This window comes from Arvicanthis niloticus, chromosome 16 (assembly GCF_011762505.2).
Source record: "Arvicanthis niloticus isolate mArvNil1 chromosome 16, mArvNil1.pat.X, whole genome shotgun sequence".
Lineage (NCBI taxonomy): Eukaryota > Metazoa > Chordata > Mammalia > Rodentia > Muridae > Arvicanthis > Arvicanthis niloticus.
Genome location: NC_047673.1, coordinates 32021352 through 32047483, shown reverse-complemented (window position 1 = coordinate 32047483; position 26132 = coordinate 32021352). Strand labels below are relative to the sequence as shown.

The following is a 26132-nucleotide window of genomic DNA, read 5'->3' as shown; positions in this document are numbered from 1 at the left end:
ACTGGTAAAGCTAGTAGTCATTCACCTTACTAAATGATTTGCTTTTATTTTGGGATATTTTATGTGGGTGGGTGGTTTGTCTGCATATGTGTTTGTGTGCCACATGTGTGTAGTGCTCACAGAAGCCGGAAGAGTATGTCAGATAATTGAACTGGAGTTACAGATGGTGGTGAGCTGCCATGAGGGTGCTGGGTTCTCTGGAAGAACAGGCTCTCTACCTCTGAGCCATCCCTCCAGCCCCCACTAAATGATGTTTTGAAAATTCAGATTTGTGGTTGAAGACTTTCCTGAATGTAGTACCTACTTTTATAGTTACCAACCTCAATCTTATTAAACAATAACTAGTGAATTTGGAGCACATATCCTTCACTGTAGTAACAATCTCTCTCTCTCTCTCTCTCTCTCTCTCTCTCTCTCTCTCTCTCTCTCTCTCTCTCTGCATTTGTATGTTTAAATGTGGGCACATGTGTGCCACCACTTATGCAGAAGTCAGAGGACAGCCTTGGTTGTGGGTCCTTACATCTTGAGACTGGATCACTTTGATATCTTTCCACTGCATATCCCTCCTAGCAGCTCAGACACTTCCAGGGATCTTCCTGCTTTTGTCTCCCATCTCCCTGTAGAAGTGCTGGGGTTGCAGCCTCTTGTGCTGTGTGCTCTGCTTCGCATGAGGGTTCTGGGAATTCTTACTCAGGTTCTCACAGTTGTGTTCTCAGATGGTCCTTTCACTCACTGAGTTGTCTCCCCTAGCTCCCCTCCCTTCGTTCTGTGACTTGAAACAGGGGCTCATAGCCAGCTGGCTTTGAACTCGGCATGTTCTGAGGATGACCTTAAACCCCTGGTCTTCCTGCCTACACCTCCCAAATGCTGGAAGTGCATGTGTGCACCATCTTGCCCTGCTTGCAGGAGCCCTTACTGCTTTAGAATAATTTCAGGTAATTGAAAAATTTTAAAATGCCAGAGTCAGTCTCATTCTCTGAAAGTTCTCCGTGCGTTGTGAAGTAAAATCATACAAGCAAAAGAATTAATATTTGGAAATATCTATCAGGTATACATGGGTAAAGAAAATGGAGTCATATGGACAGGCTCTTAGTCCATTCCTTCTCCAGTCCCCTCCCCAACATCAGCCCCCTGCAGTTATTTCTGCCCTTACTGAAATAGATGATCACATACTTAAGAATCAGTTCACTCATCACCAGTTTCTCTTGGCACAGGAATTGTTTACAGCTGAGCTTCTTTAATTGATACATGGGGCACTAAAAGTTAATGTTATCTCTCTATATATAAATTGATATTGATGACGTAGTATATACTATAAATGTCTAAATTAATTAGGTTCAGGTGTTGCCTATCTCACTGTAGTGATGGATAAAGAGCTTACTTTAAACACCCTTCCCACTGTCATTGTCTTCCTAATTGCTCTGTGGAGATATACCTCATGAAACACAGCTCACCATTAAAAGTATCCAATTGGGAGGACTGAGGGAATGGCTCAGTGATTAAGCACTGAGTTAAGCAGTGGTTAAGGACCAGAGTTCGGGACTCCAGAAATCCATGCAAATGCTAAATGGGTAAGATAACCATCCTGCTGAGTTTTCAGTCTCTGAAAGTGGAGATGGGGCTGGGGAAATAGCTTGGTGGGTAGGAACACTCACTGTAAAAACATGAGGACTAGAACGCAGATCCCCAGAACCCATGTGAAAAGACAGGTGTGACTATGTGCAGGCAGAATCCCACCACTCGGTGGAGACAGGAGGATTGCTGGGCCAAGCCAGCTCAGCCAAAACACAGCATTCCAGGTTTACAAAGGACCTTTTCTCAAAGGAGTGTGATACAATAGGACATATAGTGTCCTCCTCTGGCCTTCACAGTGGACGTATGTGTGTGCAGACACACACATACACACAGATGTGAACATGTGTGTATTACACACACACACAATACAGTAGATTCAGCATAGTCACAGAATTGTATGGTCATTACTGCTATCCAGTTGACCATATTCCTTTCCTGCTCCCACTAAGCATCCACTAACAGACCCTCTCTTGATAGACTTAAACTGTTCTGCCCATTTCAGAAGGCACTATCTGTCATGGCTCTTTGTGCCTGGCATCTTCTACTGGTTCTTCCTTCTTATAGCTTCTATCAGTTCGTCACGTCTTCTTGCCAAGGAAGATTCCATCACAAAACATACCTCATTTTGTTTATCCATTCTGCAGTTGGTAGACATTTTGAGCTCTCCCACTTTCTGGTGCATGAGTAACACTCCTGAAAAATATCACGTTTTTTGCGGGGGTTTATGTCATCCTATATCTTGGGATATACGTAGGATCAGGATTGCTGGGTTTGATGTCACTGTTTACCTGTTAAGGAGCTGCCAGATGGTTTTGAAAAGCAGGTGCTGTTTTGTACCTTGCTGGCAGCATGAGAGATCCATCTGAGTGATCCCTTGTGCTGGCAGCATGAGTAATAACAACACTTGCTATTGCTGTGTCTCATCACAGTAGGGAATGATGCTGGGCATCTCTCCTTTGCTTATGGCCGTTTGCATATCTCCTGAAAAACAAAAAAAGGGCCTATTTGGATCTTCTATCCATATTTAAAATCGAGCTGCCTTTTTTATTACCAAGTTATAAGTTTTTAAAAATAAAAGGTGTGTACTGTCAGACATTGTATTATTTTAAAAATAAAAGGTGTGTACTGTCAGGCATTGTAGATGTGGACTTATTTTTGAACTCCTGGATATATTCCATTGTTTTTATGTATCTATATCCATGGCAGCACCCACTGTTTGCCAATGTGTGCAAGACTTATTGTTACTATGATTGCCGTAAGGTTTACACTTCTCGTTTAAGCAGAACCCCCTCCCCCTCCCTCTTTCCACTGATCCTTTTCATCTCTCAGAGTCCCTGTCTGCTTTCATGTTCTCTCTGTGTGTGTGTATAAGTGTGTCTAAGTGAGTGTATGTGTTTATGAATGTGTGTGAGTGTGTGTGTGAGTGAGTGTGTTTGTGTGTATGTGTATGTGAGTGTGTGTATGAGTGAGTTTGTGCTTGTTTGTATGTGTGACTGTGAGTGTGTATGAGTGAGTGTGTGTATGTATATGTAACTTACTACATTTATTACTGTAGTCAAATTTTACCTTCATTTTAAACTAGTATTTTACCAGTCACACAAAATAGTAGATTTCTTTATGACATTTTCATACATGTGTAGCATGCCCTCTGTTCCTATTTGTACCCCAGCACTTTTGCTTGTCTCCCTTCCCCTCCCCCTCCCTTCCCCTCCCCTCCCCTCCCCCTCCCCCTCCCTCTTTCCACTGATCCTTTTCATCTCTCAGAGTCCCCGTCTGCTTTCATGTTCTCTGTGTGTGTGTGTATAAGTGTGTCTAAGTGAGTGTATGTGTTTATGAATGTGTGTGAGTGTGTGTGTGAGTGAGTGTGTGCTTGTTTGTATGTGTGACTGTGAGTGTGTATGAGTGAGTGTGTGTATGTATGAGTGTATGTATGTGTGACTGTGAGTGTGTATGAGTGAGTGTGTGTATGTATGAGTGTGTGTATGTGTGACTGAGTGTGTGTATGTATGAGTGTGTGTATGTGTGACTGAGTGTGTGTATGTATGAGTGTGTGTATGTGTGAGTGTGTGTATGTGTAACTTAGTGTGTATGTATGAGTGTGTGTGTGACTGAGTGTGAGTGTGTATGAGTGTGTGTGTATGTGTGTGAGTATGTGTATGTGAATGTGTGTATGAGTGAGTGTGTGTATGAGTGAGTGTGTGTGTGGTTCAGTGACACATGATACCTGCCTTTCTCCTTTCTCTTCCATCTCCTATTCTGTCCAGCTGCTCTGGACCCTGCCCTCTCTCGCATAGCCCCATTTCTTATAGGAAGTTTTAAATCTGAGTCCTCTAACTTTGCTCCTTTCTGAGATGATTTTAGCCATTCTTTATGCTGAAACCTGTGCATTAATTTTAGGAATCTGATCATTTTAACAGAATCAAATCTTCTGCCCCACTAACATGACACCTTTTATTTACTTATGTTAGTCTTTAATCTTGCTGGACAGTATTCTATAGTTTTAGGTATATTAAGTTTTTTTTGCTTTTGTGTTTGTTTTGTGTTTTTATCTTTGTCATAGCCCAGACTGGCTTGAGCTTATGATCCTCCTGCCTCAGCCTGTGGAGAAATGGGATTGTACGTGTGTACTTTGTCTGTAGCTGTTGTTCTGATGCTATTGTAGGTGGTATTGTCTTCTTTTAAGTTAGCTTTTCTTTAAATGGATACATGATTGTTAATTTGGTATATTGATCCAGTGTCCTGTAATCTTATACTTAATATTTCTAGTAAGTTTTCAGTAGATTCTTTTGGATTTTCATATACAGCATTACATTGCCTCTTTTCTATTTCAGATGCTGTTTATTTCATTTTGTTGCCCTGTTTCCTTGGGTGGCACCCAGACATCTTGTCTCTTCTGTGTTCTTCTATTTCCTTTTTCAGATCTTTCATTGTTGTTATTTTTCACTCTTATTTAGTAAATTTTGACAGGATTATTGTAATTATAACTTTATTTCTCATTTTAAAGCAGTAAAAATGGAAATAGTAAACCGTTTTATTTGTCAATATCAGCCATTGCCCCATATACTTTGATTTTATTTCTTAATCTATAGTTCTGAACTCCTCTACCAGTTGTCCAGAATCACGTGACTTTGTTAGTTTGGGGCATTGCTGGTGTTGCATGCAGAGCCTGGTGCATGCTACGTAAGCAGGCACCACTGTTCTATGACCCCAGCAGCACCTGAGTTTTACTCATAATTAATTTGTGCCTTACCTTTGTAAGCTTGTCCCCTGGAGTTGACCATTGCTCGCTTGCTCGCTTGCTTGCTTGCTTCCTTCCTTCCTTCTTCCCTCCCTCCCTTCCTTTCTTCCTTCCTTCCTTCCTTCTCTCCTTCCTTCCTTCCGTCCTTCTTTCCTTCCTTCCTCTTCTTCCTCCTTCTTCTTTTTTTTTTGTTTGCTAGAAGAACCCATGCCGTTGCCATCCCTGTATCCCCACTATATTCTGAAGTTCAATATCTTTCATCGATTCTTCCTGAAATCTACTGAATTACTTTTGGAGTGATCACCATGTTAATATTTGCATCATTTCTCAATGCCATTTTACATGTCCCCAACATGCACATTAACAATAAATAAACATAAAAAGCAATTTTTAAAAAATCTGAGCAAAAACATTTTTTTAGGAAAATTTATAAAACCTAAAAGAAAATGCAGTGTATCACTGGGTGTGGTGGCGCATGCCTTCAATCCTAGCATTTAAGAGGCAGCGACAAAGGAATGCCCAGGAGTTTGAGGCCAGCATATACTACATTGTGAGTTACAGGCTATCTAGGCTACACAGTAGGATTCTGTTTCACACAAATTGTTCTGTATTTACTATAAGCTGTTGTCATTTGCAGTTTTCATTGTCAGGCTTGTAGACTGTGAACTTTTGCTAGAAGCAGAAGCAGAGATCCTGACTCTTCAGTATAACAGCATATAGACCTCTGGGTAGCACGAAAGTTTTGTACATTTTCTTTTGAGGTCCTAGCTGAAACATTTTTGAGCAAGAACTTTTACGATCAGTATTATTTAACACAAAGGACTTTTTGCTACAGACTTCTTAATACTGTATCTTAAGGAACTCACTGGAAACATACTTAGACAAGAAACATATCCATTTTGGCAAGAGTGAAATGACTTTAAGTACTCGCCATGCTGACAAAAGTCAAGTGTGAGATTTCCATTGCTGCACAGTGCTCGGCAGGTAGACAGTCTAAACTCCACCTGTATGCCAGGGGTTTCCCACACCTCTCTACCTCCTCTTACTGCAGATCTGGGCTTTTTACATTAGTTTCCCAGTCTAAGGGCACTAGAGGCCAGGAGATAAACATACTTGCTACGTGAAAGAAGTAACGAGATTCATAAAGTGGCTTGAACTTTTTTGGATGATCTTGTTAGGAGAAAATTCAATTTTGCCACTAAGAACAGTTATCCCTAATGCAGCCTCATTCATCCATTGTCCCCAACAGTGACCTCAGTGTGGGGACTGCCCTCCTATCAGGGAACACAATGTGGCATTGAGAAGGCACAGGCAATTAATTAATTAATTACAACGTGATATTCTAATGAAGATGTGTGTAAATATGGAACTGCATAGGAGGGGATGACTTTATATAGGAGGTCGATGAGACTTCGCAAAAAGAGCGGCAAGGAAGGAGAGGGGAAGCAAGTATCTGGATTGGGTTTTAGTCAACCACACCAGGTCAGAGTGTGGGAGTTCTGGGCAGAAGATGCTGCATATGTACAGGATGGAAGCATGGGAGGATTAGGAAGTGTTTGCTTATACCCATGCTATTAAGAGTATCTGCAGCAGGACTAGGATGGTCGGTTATGGCCAGATTATTAAATGCCTTATGCACCATGCCTTGCAAATCTGGTTTGAGATGCCAGTCTCAGGTCAAGTCGTAATAGAGTTGCCTCAGAGATTAAGGTAAAGCTACCTCCTGTCAAGCCATTGACTTTGGGTAACATGCTGTGGTATCACATAAAAATATTTTCCATCTCCTTTCTCATTTCTTTACTCAACATAATTGGGAAAAAAATATAACACCTAGCCTTTGTGTAAACTGAATTGAAACAGTAATGATTTGGGGATTTGAGAGGTGAGACTTTTCTTAAGTGGTGTTGAATGCGGTGCTGGAGAGATAGCACAGAAGTTAAGAGTACCTACTTCTCTCACAGAAGATCTGGGTTCAGTTCCCAGCACCCATATGGTGGCTCATAACCGTTTGTAGCTCCAAGTCTTAGGGATTCCCACACCCTCTTCTGGTCTCCTCAAGTACCAGGCATGCATGAGGTATACATACGCATTCAGACAAAACTCTAAAACATATGAAATAAAAGTAAACAAATCTTTTTAAAAGGTATTGAATTCCAGTTGTTGTCACATGTACCTGTAATTTCAGTGCTCAGTAAACCCAGGCAGGAGGATTATGATTTTTGAGTTCAGCGTGGGTGAGTTACATAGTGATAAATGTGAAGCCAGCCTGAACTATATAGGGAGGGAGACTCTATCTCAAGCAAAAATAGTGAAATGGCCTTAAAAGGATGGTTTTGTCTTAATAAATAATACTTTTTAAAAAGGGTTTCTTCAGCTGGAAAGCATTTATAATTTTCTGAAATGTTTATTTTTCTTTGTTTTTTAGTGGACAGAAGACTGCAGAAAATCAACTTATCCTCCTTCTGGACCAACGTGAGTGAACCCAGATGTTCAAGCGATTGTCCCTGTGCACATCCTGTGTTCTTTATAGTAGTCTTCTAGAAATAATAGCGGTAAAAGAGACCTAAGCCATATCTTCCACCTGGAGACAAGATTTGGTTTCCTTATGTGTGTGTCTTACGTATATGGCTAAGGCAGATATGAAGGTAATCTGATTAAAATGTCTACTTCTTGCCCACGAATCTCCTGTGCATCAGCAGACTACTCTGTCTCCTGAGGAGCATTTTTTGCTCTATGACAAACAGCTTGTATCACACCCACTGAGCTATGATACTGTGTGGTGCCTGGATAGAAGCCCTCAGACTGCATTGGAGTGTATAGAGGAACCTGGGTATGAAAGAGTCAAGAAATAAACCTTGACTTGATAAAGTTTTCAGGCAAAAGAAGATCAAAAACCCTAAGACAAGTACATTTTATTTTAGTCTAACATTTTTAGTTCACATTTTCATCTTTCCAAATCTTAGTGATGGAGTACGCCTCAGAAATACGTGCTTCTAGGCGAGGGGCCCAGAGGGAACAGCACACAGGAAGGAGGAAGGAAAGGTGCAGGGAATCGCTGTCTTTGGCCCCTGGCCTTCCCTCTTTCTGCAAGTTCACTGCTGGGGCGGAAGAAGCAGAGCGCAGCTGAGACTTTCCGGTTTTGTAATGTTACAAGTTCCAACCGGCCCTTTTCGTAATTACATGTATTAGGAATACGTGTAACTCTGCTGGTACCCTGGGAGACTGGAGTGTTGCCCCGTGTTGATCCCTGTAAGCATTCTTGATGCTCACTGATTGCTTGTGTCTGTTGTGTTGTTTGTTCATGTGTGTGTCCCATCCTTTGGATTAGATTGTAAACCACCTTGGAGCCATGTAGGCTTAGGCAGTATGGTCACTGCGATGGTCTGAGCATAGGGAATACTAAGTTTCGAATGATGGCGTGATATTTTTTGTAGCAAAGTAGAAAATTACACTCTGCCAATTCCCAATGATAGAGCATCAGTGTCGGTTAAGAGGAACTGTGATTACCCAACTTACCTCTATTCACTGCCCTTGTGTGAAGATTTAGGAGTCCAGCTTCAGGAAAAGAGCTTCTCCATCACTACTGATGCCATCCTGGCCTTCACTGCCTTCCTGATTGTGACTCCTGGCTGGTCTTACTGCCCAATTCACTGAACATTTAATAAGTACTTTCTGTACTAAAGGCATTTTTCCCTATTGTCTTTTAAATGTATTTTATATATATCTGGAACTATATTTCATTATGAACTGTAAACCTTCCCTGACTAAACATAATAGAGTTTGTTACTCTGTGTGTGCATGCATGTGCATGTCCATACCTAGATGCTGTGTTTTTTCTCTTTGCTTGCTATTTCTACTGTCATTTCTTCCTGTTTCACTATCTCCTTCTTCCACACTGAAATCCTCTGCCTTATTCCTAACCTTTTTTTTTTTTTTTTTTTCTGAACTGTACAGCAACAACTCTTGACATCTGGGAAATAAGAATGACATTCCTGTACCTTTAATTACTGAGTGTCTTCACAGTTCTATGAGGTCATCCTTTTCAACCAAATACATGGTTCTTGGTGGCATGCAGCAGCAAATGTGAGGGAGGAAAGAGGCGAGGGACACCTGTTCATCTGGCCTGACCAGTCACATCAATGCAGATGTCCAGGAACTGACAGCGACATCACCCTGCAGCCACTGGGATCCCATTAAGCATTTCTTTTGCTGCTCATTAGCTGCTTTGCACCTGCTCTCTATTTGTGCACATGCGCACTGTGTCACTGGGACTAGTTTACAAGCCACCTGGAAAGCCAGGAGGGTTCCGATATCATTACGATTGCAGTGGCTGGGCTTAGCAAATGTTGAGTCTCAAATCAACATGATAGTTAAACACTGTTTATGATAAAGTAGCAAAACCTCTTATGGAAATCTTGATTCTAATGCTAAGGACTTTCTACATATTTCATGTAATCTTCACTGCCCTCATAACGTAGACACCTTTTGTGTCTATAGGACATAGAGATACAGTTCTTTTTGTTTGTTTGTTTGTCTTTTGAGACAGGGTTTCTCTGTATAGCCCTGGCTGTCCTGGAACTCACTCTGTAGACCAGGCCGGACTTGAACTCAGAAATTCTCCTGCCTCTGCCTCCCAAGTGCTGGGATTGAAGGCATGCGCCGCCACTGCCTGGCAGAGGTACAGTTCTTAAATAAAAGAATCTCTTAGAAAAGATATTTTATGTGAGAGAAAAGATAAGATCAAATTAAGCTTTAATTAATAGAACAACTTTCTTAATCAGATTAACCAGTTCTCAAAAAATTCTGATTAGGGGAGGTTTTATTATCACGGTTTCCTGTCTTTCTAGTCCCACAAAAGTTTGATCCTCTCTGATAATGATCTTCTTACCCCTCTGTCTCCTCTGTCAAATGCTTCGGCCTGTCCGATACTCAACTGAAACAGACTCAGGAATTGATGGGAGACGCTCAGCCTTCACTGGTTCTGTCAGACACTGAGAAGGGAGGGTCTGGTTGGAATTCATAGGTAAAGCACTAGTAACCAACACGCACAGCTCCAAGAGCTTAGCTTCATTACTGCAGCTAACGTGGAAATCCAAATGCCCAGCTTGGAGGAAGGAAAGCTGTAACTCCATCAGTCCATAAGTGGGGTGCCGTATTACTAAACTGTGGGATACAATTTTGCATGAAGAATATGATTAGTTTTTTAAAAAGAGAAGGATGATGAAGAAGAAGAATTGTTATAATGAAAAGGTCCCCCACCCACCCCAAAGACTATAGTCTTCATGTAGGTATCAACTTCTAAGGAACTGAAGAGCTTGAAAAGAACAAAAGAACAACGAAATTCATTCATTGTTTAAGTGTATATTTCCAAACTTGAGTGCATTTTTCTCTGCATCTAAATCATAACACAGACGGGTGCTGGCTAACAGTTTCATAAAACCTTACACATATCCCTGGGTCCCAAGCTCAGCAACATTATTTAAAGAACCACATATCATAGTAGTAAAGTATCCAGAGTGTCCCAGTAAATGGCTATCAGGAAATAACCCATCCCTGGCTATAACTATAAGATTAGATGGTCTGTTAAGAGCCAGGTCACACTGCAGCACACACCAGGATGTACTCTATAATTTTCTCAGAGTTATAAATGGTTCAAGTGATAGATGTTTTTCAATTTAGTATTTAATAAATCACTGAATACCACACCCCTGAAATCTATTTCAGTTTGTTTAAACATATGAGAAAAGGACCTGGTGTAGTGGCACATGCCTGTGGTCCCAGCACTTAGTCAGAGCCAGGAGGATTTGAGGTTCCTGAATTCAAGGTTATCCTTGACCTACATAGTAAGATGAAGGCCAACTTAGGCTACATGAGATCTTGTCTCAAACCCAGCTCCCAAAATGGGACAGAAAATGAAGTTGCTGTAGTAACAGAAGCAGCTGTAGAGTTTGTACACCAGAAGTGTGGCCACCCATTAATAATGGGTAGACATTGCTTCACCCCCATAGCAGAGATTGCTGAGTGTGTGCGTAGGAAATTGAGAATGTTCATGACAGAATAGACAGCCAGGAATGCACAGGAGCACTGGGAAAGATGAATTTGCCTTGGAGAATCAGAGGCCATCATGGGAAGCTTGTATTGTTACCACTCTGGGCTTACAAGGGGACCTCACTGAAGCTATAAAATTTGGCAGTGGTGTTAGACTAACTGACAAAGCATTCCAGACTAGAAAACCAAGTGTCTAGAAGGTCTACTGTTCTGGGCCTAAATTAAATTGTTACAGATATTTAGGAAAAAAACAAAAGTATGTACTTTCTGTTATCAGTATTTTAAGTTGTGGCCCCTGAGCCACAATTGACTCACATATCAGCAAGTCATATTAACCTTTCAGACCTAGTAGGTATAATCATTTTTTTGTTTGTTTGTTTAGTTGGTTTGGTTTTTGTGGCAGGGGTGGGGTTGGAGCCAGGGTCTCACAGTATAGCCCAGCATCCTGAGTACTGGGATTCCTATGGCAGGCTGAGAATGTAGGATTCTATTCTGTGATTTCTGAGTCTTATTTCAAATTGTATGTGCAAAAAAAAAAAAAAAGGGCTGAAGCATGGGTGCAAACTCTAATTTCTTTGCAGATTTTGCTTTGAGTAACCATCGTTGCTATGACTATGTAGCTATTCTCTCCTTTCAGCTCTTTCACCCTCTTCCTAAAAGTCACTTCTGCATTTCAAGATGGTGCCCTCTCATTGCAGCTATAGAGGACCAGTTTCGTGGTACACCATAAATCTTGATTTACCACCCTACAAAAGATGGCATGAATTATTGGCTCAAAAGGCACCAATGGTATGTCATGTGTTAACCCTTCTTATTCTGACTTTATGCAATATAATTCTGCTTTTTAAAAACAACTTTATAAGTTGCATATGGAAGCCCACACCCATAATCCCACTTGGGAAGGCTGTGGCAGGTCAAGTGTTAGGAGTTTAGGGACCAGCCTGGTCTACATAATGAGCTCCAAGCCAGCCTCGGCTATTTTGAAACCCTGTTTCAAAAATGCTACTAAGGGAGATAGAAAGGTGTTTGTCATTTGAGAGCACTCGAGGGCACCCAGGATCAGTTCACAGCACCATAGGGTGGCTCCCAATCACCTGTAACTCGAGTTCAGTGGACGTTGATGCCCTCTTGGCCTTTGTTGGAATGAGGTATGCACATGGTAATATAAAATAAAAATAATCTTCTTTAAAGTTTACTACTGAAAGTTAAAGGTATATATTTGATTCTCTTCCACTATGTATAGTAATTGATAGAGGAAAATACGTCATTTCCCTATAGCTTTTTGTAACTTTGGGGCGTAGAATGTGTCTCTCCTTCCCTTTGTACTATCTTCCTTCATCTGAATGATTGAGAAGCAATGCTACTTTAAAGGGAAAATTGTGCTCATAAACTCATTGAAATACTTTGAGACTGTGCTGTTTTGTTACATATTTTGAATAAATCAGATCTACATTGTATTTATGACAGCAATGTGGATCTTAAATCTCAGTACTTTATGTAGTTTTAGTGTTTTATTTATTTTTCAGTTGAGGACTTTAGTGAATTCCATAACGGACTTAGTGAATGCATTTGTGCCAAGTGGAAAAATAATGCAGATGGTGGATCAAAAGTTGGTAAGAAACATTTTCTTCAATTAATTTTAAAGATACATATATACATATGTATACATGGACATAGAGAGTTAAAAAAATGTGCTTGGGTGGAGAAACATTGAAGCAGCAACCACCACGGGGCCACCTAGGTCTATACTAGGTCCTCACAGCCATGGGAACATACACAGATTTCATCAGGAGCATGGCATTCTGAGCTCTTATAGTTTGATATACAGTTTCACTTCTGAAAACCTAGTTTTCTTCCCCTTGAGAGTATGGTTCAATGGTTACAGCACCATCATAAATATCTTGGAAGCCCCAGATTTGATCCCAGCATGAGAAAGAAAAAGTTTAGGCCTTAAATTAGCTCAAGTTACAAATAATTCGAGAAACTCAGAGATTTCTCTAAATAAAGATAAAATGACATGTTCAGCCTAACTCTGTATTCTATGGAGTCCATTGGTATCTGTGACTCTTGAAACTAAATTGTGTTGAATGTTTCTTGTAGCTAGGCAACCAGCAAATCCTTTCCTTCCCTGACCCCCAGTCCTACAGGAAGACTACATTTCTCGATACCTGTTAAACATAGGTGATGCCCTAGTGGAAAACCTTTTTCCTAAGACTGAATAAGCAAAGCAGGCCCTGCTTCTAGCCAGCAAGCCTGTTGGGTCATGCTTACATTCTCACCTCTTTACCAAAGTTATCAAATGCATTCAACGTGCAGAGTCACCCAGAATAAAAGTTGGTAGGAAGTAAAGGGAAGTGAGTCCTCACGGGTCCAGTACCTAAACCCTCCTCTATTCTAAATGTTAGTAGGGAGGTAGCAGGGCAGCTTATGATGCCGTGGTTTAAGATCCACACTGCAAGTTTTGATGCCTTGAAATCACTGCATTTTAAGGATGCATCAGCCATGTACCTATGAAGCCTTAGTTTTCTGATTTGGAAGGATACTAATTTACTAATGATATTTATTCCATATGGTGTCTGTGAGGACTATGGCACATCACTCTCTGTAAAGTGTCATGCTTAACATTTGTCACTAAGTCATAGTTGTTAAATTGGCTGAAACACTTCATTCCTACTGCCTTCAGTTCACAGGGAAACAAACAGTACGCTTACTGAGGTCACCTTGTGCAGACGGTGAAAACAGGTTATTGGAGCACCGAGATAGCTCAGTGCCAAGCCAGATGACCTGAGGTCCATCTGCAGAACCTTCATAGTGGAAGGAGCAAAGCAGCACCTGCAGGTTGTCCTCTACACCTCATGTCCACCTCTGTATGTCCACACACCTTATGACATGTGTGTGCATATAACCCATTCACAAAATAAGTAAGCACATGAAGTAAGAAGAGGACTTTTTAACCACGTTGTCTTAGTGAGAGAATATAAACTGTGCTCCCAGCATTTGTGCTTAGCTGAGCTGAGAAAAAGATACAGTGCCCATCATTGAAGTTGCTCATGGGTTGTGTGCTCGTTAAATCGAACTGTGCCACTTCAGGCCAGTGACTAGCAGTGACAGACAGTTCTGTGAAGCGGTAGAACACTAGTCGCTGCTGAGTGTTGCCAGTTGCTAAAGACTGGAGAAGTGAAACTTGGCTCATTGTGTTGATCGAGATAGAGGGTCACTTTAAGTCACACAGGTAGAATGACTCTAGCCCCCTTCTCTCTGGGGACTGGGCCAAAGATCAGGAGGAAAATAAAATGTAAGAATCACGGGTTTTGTAGGAGCCCAACACCAAGCATTCTAGAGAATCTTTTAGGGATACATGACGTAAGTGATTTAAAAATAACTTACTGCCTGAAAGTTCTAGTCAACGAACCAGACTGCAAAGCTTGTGTCTAAGTTCAGTGTTCCTTGGTTCCTTTCTTTTCAGCCTGGTCTGATTGGCAGTCTTCCTGGCCCTTTTGGAGAGGAAATGAAGGGAATTGCAGATGTCACTGGGATTCCTCTAGGTAAAGTTTACTTTGCAATGCTTAGCGCATTTAATAAAACCCTGTGACATGATTGTGTTGAAGTGGGATGCGAATGCACCACATATAATGAAATGCACAAACACTAAATATAAACAGCTCATTGAAGGTTTACACATGCGTCCATGCATGGATGTTCCACTCAGAAGGTGAAAGAAATTCCAGTCCTCCAAAATGCTTCTTCATCTGCCCGCTCACAGACAATGCTGCCTCCACGAGTAACCCTCGTCTGCTTTCCCCATGTTAACAATAAAACTGAGCATTTGAATTGCGGTATTCTCTTAACCCTGTCACTCCAGGTTCTTGACTATGTGGTTGCTTTGCAGACTTTGCTTATTAACAGTTGGGCCGTTATTGATGTGTGTGTGCATGCACATATTTCTTTAATAGATATATACACTAATTTCTCTTGAACAGCACTTTTGAGTCACAGGATAGCTAGCAATGTATTCAGCCTTGTAAATTCTTCAAGGCAGTTTCCTAAAATGAACAGAATTATTGACAGCATTGCATGAGAAATTAAATTTTCTTACATTAACACTACATTTTCCTGACGAGTTACTGACTTTCAGTTTGACTTTTTTTATATTCTTCAATTTGGGGGAAGGGCAAAACACTGGTCAAGCTTTCTTCATGTATTTCTAATTGACAAGTCACTGCTATGTAACAAGGCTGGCCTCAGTTTGGGGGTCCTGCTCCTGCTTGTGGGGCAGTGGGATTCTAGGCATGCAGGGCCTCGCTCAGATCTTCAAAGTTTTGACTTTCAGTTTTTTAGTTTATATCATTTATTTGAAAAGGTTTTGCTCACTAATCTAAAAATCAATCAAAGCAATCAAGTCAGCATTTTATGTAACCAGCAGTGCTTTTCACAAGAGAACTGATGGAAATTTTCTGTTGGCTAGTTGCTTTTAGTTAGCAGAGTTGGCAAGTGCTTTTGTTTGTGTTTGTTTGTTTTGCTGCACTAAACAGTGTGTTTTAAGGGGCAGCAAGATGGATCACCAAGCACAGGGAGTGTTGATCAACCTTATAACTGAGTTCTACATTCCTGGCAGGGACACACATTTTCCTTCTCACAAGTTGCACAGTGGCAAACTTACACGCACAAACACATGTATGTGCACACATGAATAAATGCACATTTAAATAGACACAAAATATTGCAACTGCTGGGTAGTGGTAGCTAGCACACACTTTTAGTCCCAGTACTTGGGAGGCAGAGGAAGCAGATCTCTGAGTTTGAGCTAGCCTGGTTTACAGAGTGAGTTAGTTCCAGGGCAGCCAGGGCTACACAGAAAACCCTGTCTCAAAAAAAAAAAAAAAAAAAAAAAAAAAAACAAAAACAAAAACAAAACAAACCCCCTCAAAAAACAACAGCAAACCCTAACCAAAAAACAATTTTAAAACATAGCATACTGGAAATATATACTTGTCATCTACGTGAGAACAAAGTCTTATTATATACAGACCTATCACAGTTAATTACTAAATATAAATAACTCTAGAGAAAAAATAGATTAATAGTTCATGATAAGACTGCGATTCATCGAAACAGAAGTAAACAGAAAATAAACTAGGCTGAGGTAAAAATGCACACTAAGCACAGAATGCTAGCATTTAACAAGACAGAGAGAAGCATGCTGCAGACCTTTAGATTAAAAGGTGAGTGTCGCTTTCCTTTAATGTCATGGTTGTTGACATTAGCAAAACACTTCCTTGTTTTTGTCCCCACAGGAGAGATTATTTCATTCAACATTTTCTATGAATTGTTTACCATGTGTACATCAATCATAACTGAAGACGAGAAAGGTAATCTGCAGAGCGCATCATGCAATGTATTTTTTTAGAATAAGTTGTAACGTGTGCTAACTAAGCCTGCTATTTCAATTGTGTGTCTGGTGTATATCGTTTAGTATATCCTGGTAAATTCCTATAAGTGCATTGAAAATTAGCCTTATTTTAAGACTACTAATAATGCTTATTAAACGTTAAATAGATGTGTGGAAAATGTGAAAGAAGTGTTCTAGACTCGAAACATTCTTCTTACAAAAGATCATTCTAAGTGTATGAGTGTTTGCTTAAACGTGTTGTATGTGTACCCCGTGCAAACTCCTGGAGGCTGCAGAGGTCATGAAATCCCTCACAACCGCAGTTGCAGACACTTATAAACTGCCATGTGGGTGCTGGGAACTAAACCTGTGCTGTTACCAAGAGCAGTGCGTGCTCTTAACCACTGAGCCACCCCTCCAGCCCCACAGAAACATTCACGTTTCTCCATAGTACATTTATCCCCACCTGTATAATAAATAGAAGTCCTCACAAGGGTCCTCTGTTACCTGTGCAGAGGCAGTGTCTCAGTCACTACTGCTGTGAAGAGGCCATGACCAAGATAGCTCTTATAAAATAAATATTTAATTGGGACTTGTTTTCACTTTCAGAAGCTTAGTCCGTTATCATCATCGAGCTTGTCAGCAGGCACAGCAGGCAGGAAAACATGGTGCTGGAGAAATAGCTGAGAACTTCACATACTGATCTCCAGGCAGAGAGAGAGAGAGAGGGAGAGGGAGGAGGGAGGAGGGAGGAGGGAGAGAGAGAGAGAGAGAGAGAGAGAGAGAGAGAGAGAGAGAGAGAGAGAGAGAGAGAACAAACTCGAACCTGGCCCTGGTGTGGGCTCTTTGAAAACTCAAAGCCCATCCCCAGTGACACACTTCCTCCAACAAGGTCACACCTAATTCTTCTCAAATAGTGCCACTCCCTGATGACTAAGCATCCAAATACATGGGGCTGTGGAGGCCATTCTTATTCAAGCCACCACAGACAGTGATAGATGTTTTTCTGGAGACCCAGAACAAACACTGTCTCATAATTTCCCTGCCAACAAGCACTGTGTATGAGAGCTTCACTTTCCTATATTTTTCTTCTGGCTGGACACCAAGACACATGGCACAAGGTGACTTGCCCTTCATTCACCCTGACTATTGACTTAACACCTAATACTTGAGCTGTCCACCTATAAGTGGCAATCAAGGGTAAGTCACACTTCGAGGTTATACCCTGGTAGAATTACTGTGTAGTCCAAGGAATAACCATTGACTTGTTTCCATACTTCATCTTATCGAGAGTCCTCTAACCTCAGATATTAGATCCTGTGATATTCACCGTGTGATAGGAATACAAGTCTGAACTTGTTAAGGCTTTTTCTGGCTGCCAGGCTTCTTAATTATTATACATTGCTTGGTAAAACAGTTGTGAATGTAAATATTCATATCTGCCTGCATCCATCTGTATTAAGAATCCATTGTATTTTATCTTAACTGTGGATGCACGTCTCGGTTGCTTTCTTTTTAATAGGCCATTTACTACATGGAAGAAACATGGATTTTGGAATATTTCTGGGGTAAGCAAGCAACTTGACATACTTTACTACATAAGAAGCATAGACTGTAGTATTGCCTTGATGAAAAGTAAGTGCCCCTCATGTGCAGAAGATGACCATGAGTAAAGATGACTGGATTCCTTAGTGTTAGAAAGGCAGGCACACGGGGTACACTTCTCAGGCACTTAGGAGGTGTATCTCAGACGTTGCACCTAGTGAACAGAAATTTGGACCATGCTTGAAGGCCACAGATGCGTATTTTCAGTTATTGCTTTAGAGAAGTCTGTCATCTTGACTTTAATGAAAAAAAAAAATGATGGCTTTTTAACTAGAGATCTTCATTTGAATCGTGGGCTCATTATTTATGTGACCAGGGTTAATCAGTTTTTCTGAGCGTCAAGTTTTACCCCCTGGAAAAAGGAAGGAATCACCTTGTTTTGTATGAAGAAAAGTTTATTCTGGCTTATGATTCATAAGTTTCAGTCCATGGTCAACTGGTTATTCTATTTCTAAGGCTAATAAGACCTTAGAGCATGTTGGTTGGAGCAGGTATCAGAGGAGTCTGCTCACCTCATCAAATGAGGAATGTAGTAAAGACAGTGTAGCCTCCAAGGGTATACATAAAGGACCCTGCTTTCTTCATACAGGACCCATCCTAACTTGGTGCTGTATCCTAACAATCCCTTAGCTTATTAACCCATCAGTGGGTTTATTCTAATGACTCCCTAAAGCCTTACCTCTGAGCATCAGTGCACTGAGGACTGGGCCTGTAGCGTTTCAAATCCTAACCACAGCACACTCGTAAGGGTCTTGTTAAGGTTGATCCTAAGTGACCAGGGAGAAAGAGCACCTGGAAACCTCCAGGCCTGCAACTCCAGCCCTTGGAAGGTTGAGGCAGGAGGATTACAAGTTTGAAGCCATCTTAGATTCCATACCAAGCCTCAGCGACAAACATGCAGCATCTATGTAATGCTGGACTTTCACCTTTGTCTTTGTCTTTAATGTCAACAACATTTGTCTTTTTTAGGTGGAATATAAATAATAACACTTGGGTTGTCACAGAAGATTTAAAGGCCTTAACAGTGAATTTGGACTTCCAAAGAAACAATAAGACTGTTTTCAAGGCTACAAGTTTTGCTGGATATGTGGGCATGTTGACAGGAATCAAACCAGTAAGAAATATGTAACTTTATAAACAGTTTTGTGTCCTGGTTTTACTCTCTGGGAGTCAAAAAAAAAAAAAAAAAAAAAAAAAAAAGAGGACATAAAAGAATATGCAGGTAGGCATGATGGCACGCTTCTTCAATCCTAAAACTTTGGAGGGAAATGTCGGTGAGTTCAAGGCCACTCTGGTCCACATAGTGATGTCCAGACCAGCGGGGGCTACACACTGAGACCTGTATCAGCAAAGAGTTTGAAGCCCTTGTCCTTCTCACTTGATTCCCTTGTCCTTATCACTTTTGTAACTATGAGACTCCACGCCACAGAAAAGTAGAAAGGATCTGGTGTCTGTGCTCATTTGAAGATAAAAAAAGCATGTGACTGACTCTCAGGGTCTCAGAGTAAAAGTGGGTATCAGGCTTGGGTCTCTGTTCACTTAGACAAGTCACAATCAGTTCATGAGTTTTTGCTCTTCATTTTTTTAATAAAATGTATAGCCGTTAATTTCCTAACTCATATCCCATTCCCCAGTAGACAGTTCAGATCGTTGTATACTACAGAGATGGTGCCTTTCAGAGCCCATTGACATTTCTGACTGCATTGTTTTGTCTTTTTCTCAGGGACTGTTTAGTCTTACACTTAATGAACGTTTCAGTATAAATGGTGGTTATCTAGGTGAGTGGAAGGTCTGGAAATGCAAATGGGAATCTCGGTCTTTGTCAGGGAGGGAAGTAATCCAACCTCCTCAGGCCTGTGACACTGTCTGCATTTCTTCTCTTCCAGGTATCCTAGAATGGATGTTCGGAAAGAAAAATGCCCAGTGGGTAGGGTTTATCACTAGATCAGTTCTGGAAAACAGTACAAGGTGAAGTCACTTGTTGCCTTATTATCACATATCTGTTATATAACTTATTAAAATATAAAAATATTTGCCAAGTCCCAGTTTCACATCCATTGAGGAACTGTTGTGCATTTCTTAGGTGAGTCTTTGACAGTTACATGGAATTATTCCTGTTTTCTGTGTACTCTGTGCTCTCTTACCAAAGCAATGAAGTGGATTCCTTTAGAAGTATTAGAAATATCAACACTAGGGAAGATATCTAAAAAATTTATTCCAAAGAATTATACCATGTGCATTGGAAATGCTATTCAGTAAAATCTTAATATAGATGGCAATACATTGTGCTAAAGACAATCTGGTATTATACAACACATCAACAGACTGCAACTTCTAGGTTATTGTGTACTACAATTTATATATTACTTTTTCCAGGACAAGAAACAATGTAATGTGTGTGTGTGTGTGTGTGTGTGTGTGTGTGTGTGTGTGTGTGTGTATGTGTACTTTTGTTGTTTTCTTGAGGCAGGATGTAATTTATTCTGACCTGGTCTCAAACTCATTGTACAGTTGATGATGACCTTGACCTCCTGATCCTTAGGCCTCTATTTCCTGAGTGCTAGGATTAACAGATAAACCACCATAGCCTCGTTTATGTGATGCTATAGAGGGAGCCCAGAGTTCTGTGCATGCTAGACAAGTATTCTGCCAACCGAGCTACCGCCCCAGCCCCACCCCAGCCCCGCCCCAGCCCCTCCCCAGCTCTGTAATTATATTTCCCTTTCTTTTGTTGTTGAATAAAATGCATGGATAGAAAGCTAAAGCCTGACTCCTGACATCTCCTTCAGATTAGGGGTCCTCCTAAAAACACTGTTCACCACCCATCTCTAAAACATAGACAGCTGCTTCCTCAGTGTTTCCCATGATGCTCCCTTTTATCTAAAAATGCTTTATTTGTATCCAAGTATATAGGTATGTAAAATATGTATAAATATCAGACTTACTGTAGCATAATATCAAATAGTTACTGTAAATAAGTGTACTTTAAAACAGTTCTTTGGTATACATAGTATTTTACCATTCATTAAAGACAAAAGCAAATGTGCATACTAATGACGTGGATATATCTTTTATTTTATAAGAAGAATTAAATCCTGACTGAATATTTGTTGCCATAGGATGTAGAGCATCTTCATCTGAATTGATTGTCAGTGTTCAGAATGCCATTTTGGAAGTTCATAATCCCTAGCCAAATTTCATTTCACATTTTATTAAACTCATCAGCAACTCAAATAGTAAGTTTTAAAACTAGAGGCTGGAACAAAGGCTCAGTGGTTAAGGGAACTTGTTCTTGTAGAGGTCCCAGCTCTGGTTCCCACCACCCATATGACAGCTCACAGCCACCTGCAGCTCCAGTTCCATGAGCCTTATGCCTTCTTCCATGGCTGCTACACATGTGCACATACACACATGCAGGTGCACACATGTACACAGGAGAGTATTTTTTAAATCTCTAAGGAAATTCAACTCAAGGGTAAACTAGTCTTATACTTCCAATTGAGGAATAACAGTAGCAATCTATTAAAAGGGCTTGTTTTCATAATTAAGCCATTGTTTACATATGAGCAGAAAACCTAAGAGGTCCAGTAATTCATAACAGCGCATCTTATTCCAACTGCTCTCCTGGGTTTGAGCTGAGGTGTGGGCCAGAGCAGAGCACAGTAGACATTCAGAAGCAAGGCAGCAGGTAGGCTGCACATGCAACTCAGGAGAGCACTCCCAGAAATGCTTCACATTTAGTTCACTTGGATGTGATTTAGAACTAATTTTTGGTCACATTTGGAAAGTCTGCACATTCAGAAAACTTTTAACTGTTGCTGTGTGTGTATGTGTGTGTGTGTGTGTGTCCCCACATTCAGCTAAATAACTCCATAAGGAGCCTTAGATACCTGTTTCCCTTTAGTTTCTACAACTAAAACACAGCACTCAAAATGAAATAAAAATGCTCACTTTAAAAAACATTTCTATATAGTTATGAAGAAGCCAAGAACACACTGACCAAGAGCAAGATAACGGCCCCAGCGTATTTTATCCTGGGAGGCAACCGGTCCGGAGAGGGCTGTGTGATTACACGAGACAGAAAAGAGGCCTTGGATGTCTATGAGTAAGTATATTTGATACAGCAAGCGAAGTAAAACCAAGAGCCCAGGCCTAAGAGGGAATCTCTCTTTTTGTATGCAGACTTGATCCTAAGCATGGCAGATGGTATGTGGTACAAACCAATTATGACCGGTGGAAAAACACCTTATTTCTTGATGACCGCAGAACACCGGCAAAGAAGTGTCTAAATCATACGACACAGAAGGTACATTTGCATTGTCATATATAGAAGGACGCTGTCCCATTAAGGATTATCTTGGTTCTGGTGTTTCTCTTTGATCTATCGCTATCTCTTGATACCTTATGGAGCTTTTGCTAGAAAACTTAAGGAATGGATTTTGGCTGCAATTGTCCTTCCTTACACTAACGTCAGGTACCATTCTTTAAAGTTAAATTTTAAAGCCGGGGGGGGGGGGAGAGAGAGAGAGAGAGAGAGAGAGAGAGAGAGAGAGAGAGAGAGAGAGAGAGAGAAAAGATACATTAGAACTGTAACCTGTGTTTCCAGCAGTGACTCCAAAGGAGATGGCTTTGGAAGACTGAAAAATGTTTTAATTTTTAATGACCCGTTTGTATGTGTAAATGCTACCGAAGGTCTGTGTTTAACCCACTGAACACAATTGTTTTTGTATCTTAGAATCTCTCATTTGCCACCATCTATGATGTCCTATCAACAAAACCTGTCCTCAACAAGGTATTTATATACACACAGAAACACATGTACAGCTTTCAGAAAAGAGTTTGCATGTTTTGTTTTTCTCTTTTACCTTGGATCATTTTGAGCATATTAGTTATGTCCAACTTCAGGTTTATCATTTGTTTATTCATCAACTCATGTTTTGAGATAAGAGTCCCCGAATCCCAAAGTCAAGCCTTGAACTCACTTTGTAGCCCAGGCTGGCCTCAGACGTCCTTCTGCATTAGCCTCCTGAGTGCTGGGATTGCAGACAGGCACCATTCCTCCCAGCTTTAAGGTCCGTTTTTTTTTTTTTTTTTTTTTTAAAAACGATTTCGAGTGCCTGAAACCACAACCTTAGGAACGCAGTTAGGACGCTGCTCACTTGACAATCCTGTCAGTGTCGTCTCAACTTTGCTTGCATGGCATTGGATTAAGTCTAGTTTGACTTCTCTGTGTGTCAGAAATTATACACTGTATTGCTTGACTCGACAGAGTGTGAGGTTCATTTTCAGGTAGAGCCAGCCCTACGTCTTATCAGGGTGGGGCGTCTGTATTACTTTATGTCCTTTTATCTTTCCCTGAACTATAACTGAGAAACCAGTTCAGCCCAATTGCTTCTAGTCATTCTCTGTGCAGAGATCATTGCTGGATACATTGCCCTTGACTAGCCCATTTTCTTTGTTCTTGCCTGAGTCCCCCTAAAATAAACAGGCTATATTACCTCTGCCTTCTACAGCAGAGTCCTCTTCCCTTTAGCAGTCCCAGCCAACCAGGGACTGCTCTTCTGATTCCTTCAGAATCAGGCCACCAAGCTTTGCACAGTATTTCCACATGGCATCACGGTGGGGTGCACTGGAAGGTCTGCCTGAGCAGGAGGCGTGGGTGGATGTGCTTGGTCCCATGTGCCTACAGGGTTGTTTACTGTAATGGAAATGGGTTGAGGAGAAGCATAGCCAAAGTCAGATTGTTCTGCTCCACAGTGTATTCTTGGGCTTTACATGACTGCCAGTTACACACTGGAGAGAGTTAAATGAATCTTAAAAGTGTTCACTGATTACTATTAAATATCATTATAAAGCAGATTCTTTGAGGGGGCACAAATGCTTAATATGTACAAGAGAATCTTAGACTTGAAAATATCTTTAAAATGAAAATAACTTTTTTTTTTCAGCTGACTGTATTCACAACCTTGATGGATGTTACCAAAGATCAATTTGAAAGTTACCTTCGAGATTGCCCAGACCCTTGTATAGGCTGGTGAGCACACATCAGTCAGCCTATGGGACGTACTGAGACCTGAAGATGTGTTCTGTGGCGTGCCTGGGCTCCTTCCACAGGCTAAGGCTCGAGGCCTCTCGTCTTTAGTCAGGACTGTCCTCACATGTTTCTGTTGTTTACAGACGGTTTGGTTTTTGTTTGTTCTAATCATCATCATCATCACTTTGACTCACAGGTAAACTCTTTAAGGGACGCCATGTAGAAATTGCCAGTTCATTTCACTTTGACACTGGGAAGGGGTAACCAAGACCTCTGTGGAACCCATCCAGGTTCTCTGATAGTGTTTAATCCAGTGCCCTGTGTGTAATGTCAAAGTCATTCACCTTTTCTTTTTTATCTACATATTTATGTTTTTCTGTAAACCAGTAGTTTTCTTCTTTCCTGGTTCTCTCTCAGAACCAACACCTTTCATTCCCCTTTGCTGTTAGTGACAGCAGTGCAATACCACTGTGTTTGGCTGGAGTTCCTCAGATGGATATTTAATACTTATTTTAATGGGCAATCAATAGACCTCTGACTCTGGAAACAGTATTTTGGAGGACTATAACTATTATACAAACAGTATTTCTTTTAAAAAAGAATAAGTGATCTCTTTTTCCTGATTATTCTGCCTGCCAGTAACTCCAGGAAGTTTCCCAGCTTCAAACACTTGAGTTCAAGAACTTAACACAAACTCGTGATTTTAAATTCTTATATGTATAATCAATGTAATTTTTTCCTTCTAATCATATTTTTTTAGATTTTCATATAATATAGTATTAACAATATTTTTCAGAAGTCAATGTATTTATGAAAACTGCGACCAGAACTTGTTCATCTTTCTAACCTTCACAATTGACAGTGAAATGTATTTTGTGGCAGACTGTATCCAACTAGTTTTGGACAGTCTCAGCTGTGTTGTGATGTTCAATAAACAGTCACTGTGAGCCATGTCAGCAGTCATGCATGCTGACTGGGTGTGTGCTTATGCTGGTTTGAGGGTGCGGGGTTATTATCAAGAGATACAAGCTGAACATATCTAGATTAAACAACACGGGTTATGCAAGTAGGTTACTAAACATATGACTTAAATGGTCACAATCTGCCATGACTAATACTTACCTCTTAACCCAGTAGTGTCGACCCAGTTTGCAGGTATGCAAAGGCAGCTTTTCCCCTAGAGACTGCACACAGGTGCTTCTGCAGGGCCAGCATCACCAAGATTGTTTTAGAGAAGGAACCGGAATTCACGAAAGGTTTTGAATGAATGCAAGATACTAGACGAGGTGATACATGACTAAAATCTGAATTTGAGAGGTGTCAGCAGAAGAATCAGAAGTTCAAGGCCAGCCTGGGATACATGAGATAGTCTTCAAAAACCGAAATAATAAAAATAGAATAAGATTCAATTAAAAAAAAAAAAAAAAAACCTTCCAATCTTGACCCTCTCATAAGAATGAAATGAGGCAGAGCTGATTGATGACATGCAGTAGGCCTTGATAGCATCTGACATTCTGATTGCTACTTAGCAGTAAGTCAATAACTTGGAGTGACATTAGCACTGTTTATAGGTGAAACAGTTTGTAGACAGTATATGTAGTCCAAGCTTATATATACAGGTGCTTTGATACAGGTGCTTATATACAACTAGATTAAAAAGTGATGACCAGAAAAGATGGTAGCCAAAATGTTGACAGTTGGTTAATGGTCAAGGGATATTAAGACTCAGATTGGACCCAAAGCATAGAAAATAAGTTACCTGCTAATGATTGGGTTTTGTTTTGAAACCTTGGCTGGCCTCAAACTTGTAATCCTCCTGCCTCAGTCTCCAGAGTGCTGATACTCAGGTATGAACCATCAAACTGGGTTTAGGAGTATGATTTGAAATGGAGTCCCACACTTAAATCAGGTAAATCAGGTACTCATCAGGCCCTGGGTTCAATCCGTAATACCGTAAATAAACAAACAAATAAGAGGCTGGAGAGATGGCTTAGTTATTAAGAGCATTTATTGCTCTTGCATAGGACTCAGGACTATGACCTAGTACCTAAACAGTGGCTTACAACTGTTTGTAACTCCAATTTTAGGGGATCCAACACCCTCTCTGGCTTTCACCAGGACCAGGCCCTCATGTAGTACATATACATACACATACGCAGAGGAAAATATATACAAGTAGTATTTCCCTGGAAATAAAATAGAGCTGTAGGATAGCTCATCTTGGTAACAGGCTGAGTACCAGG

General features: G+C 40.7%; 1 protein-coding gene across 3 annotated transcripts in view; it reads left to right on the top strand.

Moving 5' to 3' along the window:
• Window positions 1-24840, top strand: part of Asah1 (N-acylsphingosine amidohydrolase 1) — a 31502-nt gene extending 6662 nt beyond the window's left edge. For all 3 annotated transcript variants that reach the window (XM_034520254.2, XM_076914056.1, XM_034520255.2), the window contains 13 exons: window positions 7239-7285; window positions 11560-11650; window positions 12388-12474; window positions 14328-14406; window positions 16156-16230; window positions 17773-17818; window positions 18825-18969; window positions 19579-19633; window positions 19742-19823; window positions 21829-21960; window positions 22038-22161; window positions 22591-22647; window positions 23804-24840. In XM_034520254.2, the coding sequence (XP_034376145.1) occupies window positions 7239-7285; window positions 11560-11650; window positions 12388-12474; window positions 14328-14406; window positions 16156-16230; window positions 17773-17818; window positions 18825-18969; window positions 19579-19633; window positions 19742-19823; window positions 21829-21960; window positions 22038-22161; window positions 22591-22647; window positions 23804-23893 (1110 nt within the window). In that variant the 3' untranslated portion in view covers window positions 23894-24840. The remainder of the gene's footprint in view (window positions 1-7238; window positions 7286-11559; window positions 11651-12387; window positions 12475-14327; window positions 14407-16155; window positions 16231-17772; window positions 17819-18824; window positions 18970-19578; window positions 19634-19741; window positions 19824-21828; window positions 21961-22037; window positions 22162-22590; window positions 22648-23803) is intronic.
• The last annotated feature ends 1292 nt before the right edge of the window (window positions 24841-26132 follow it).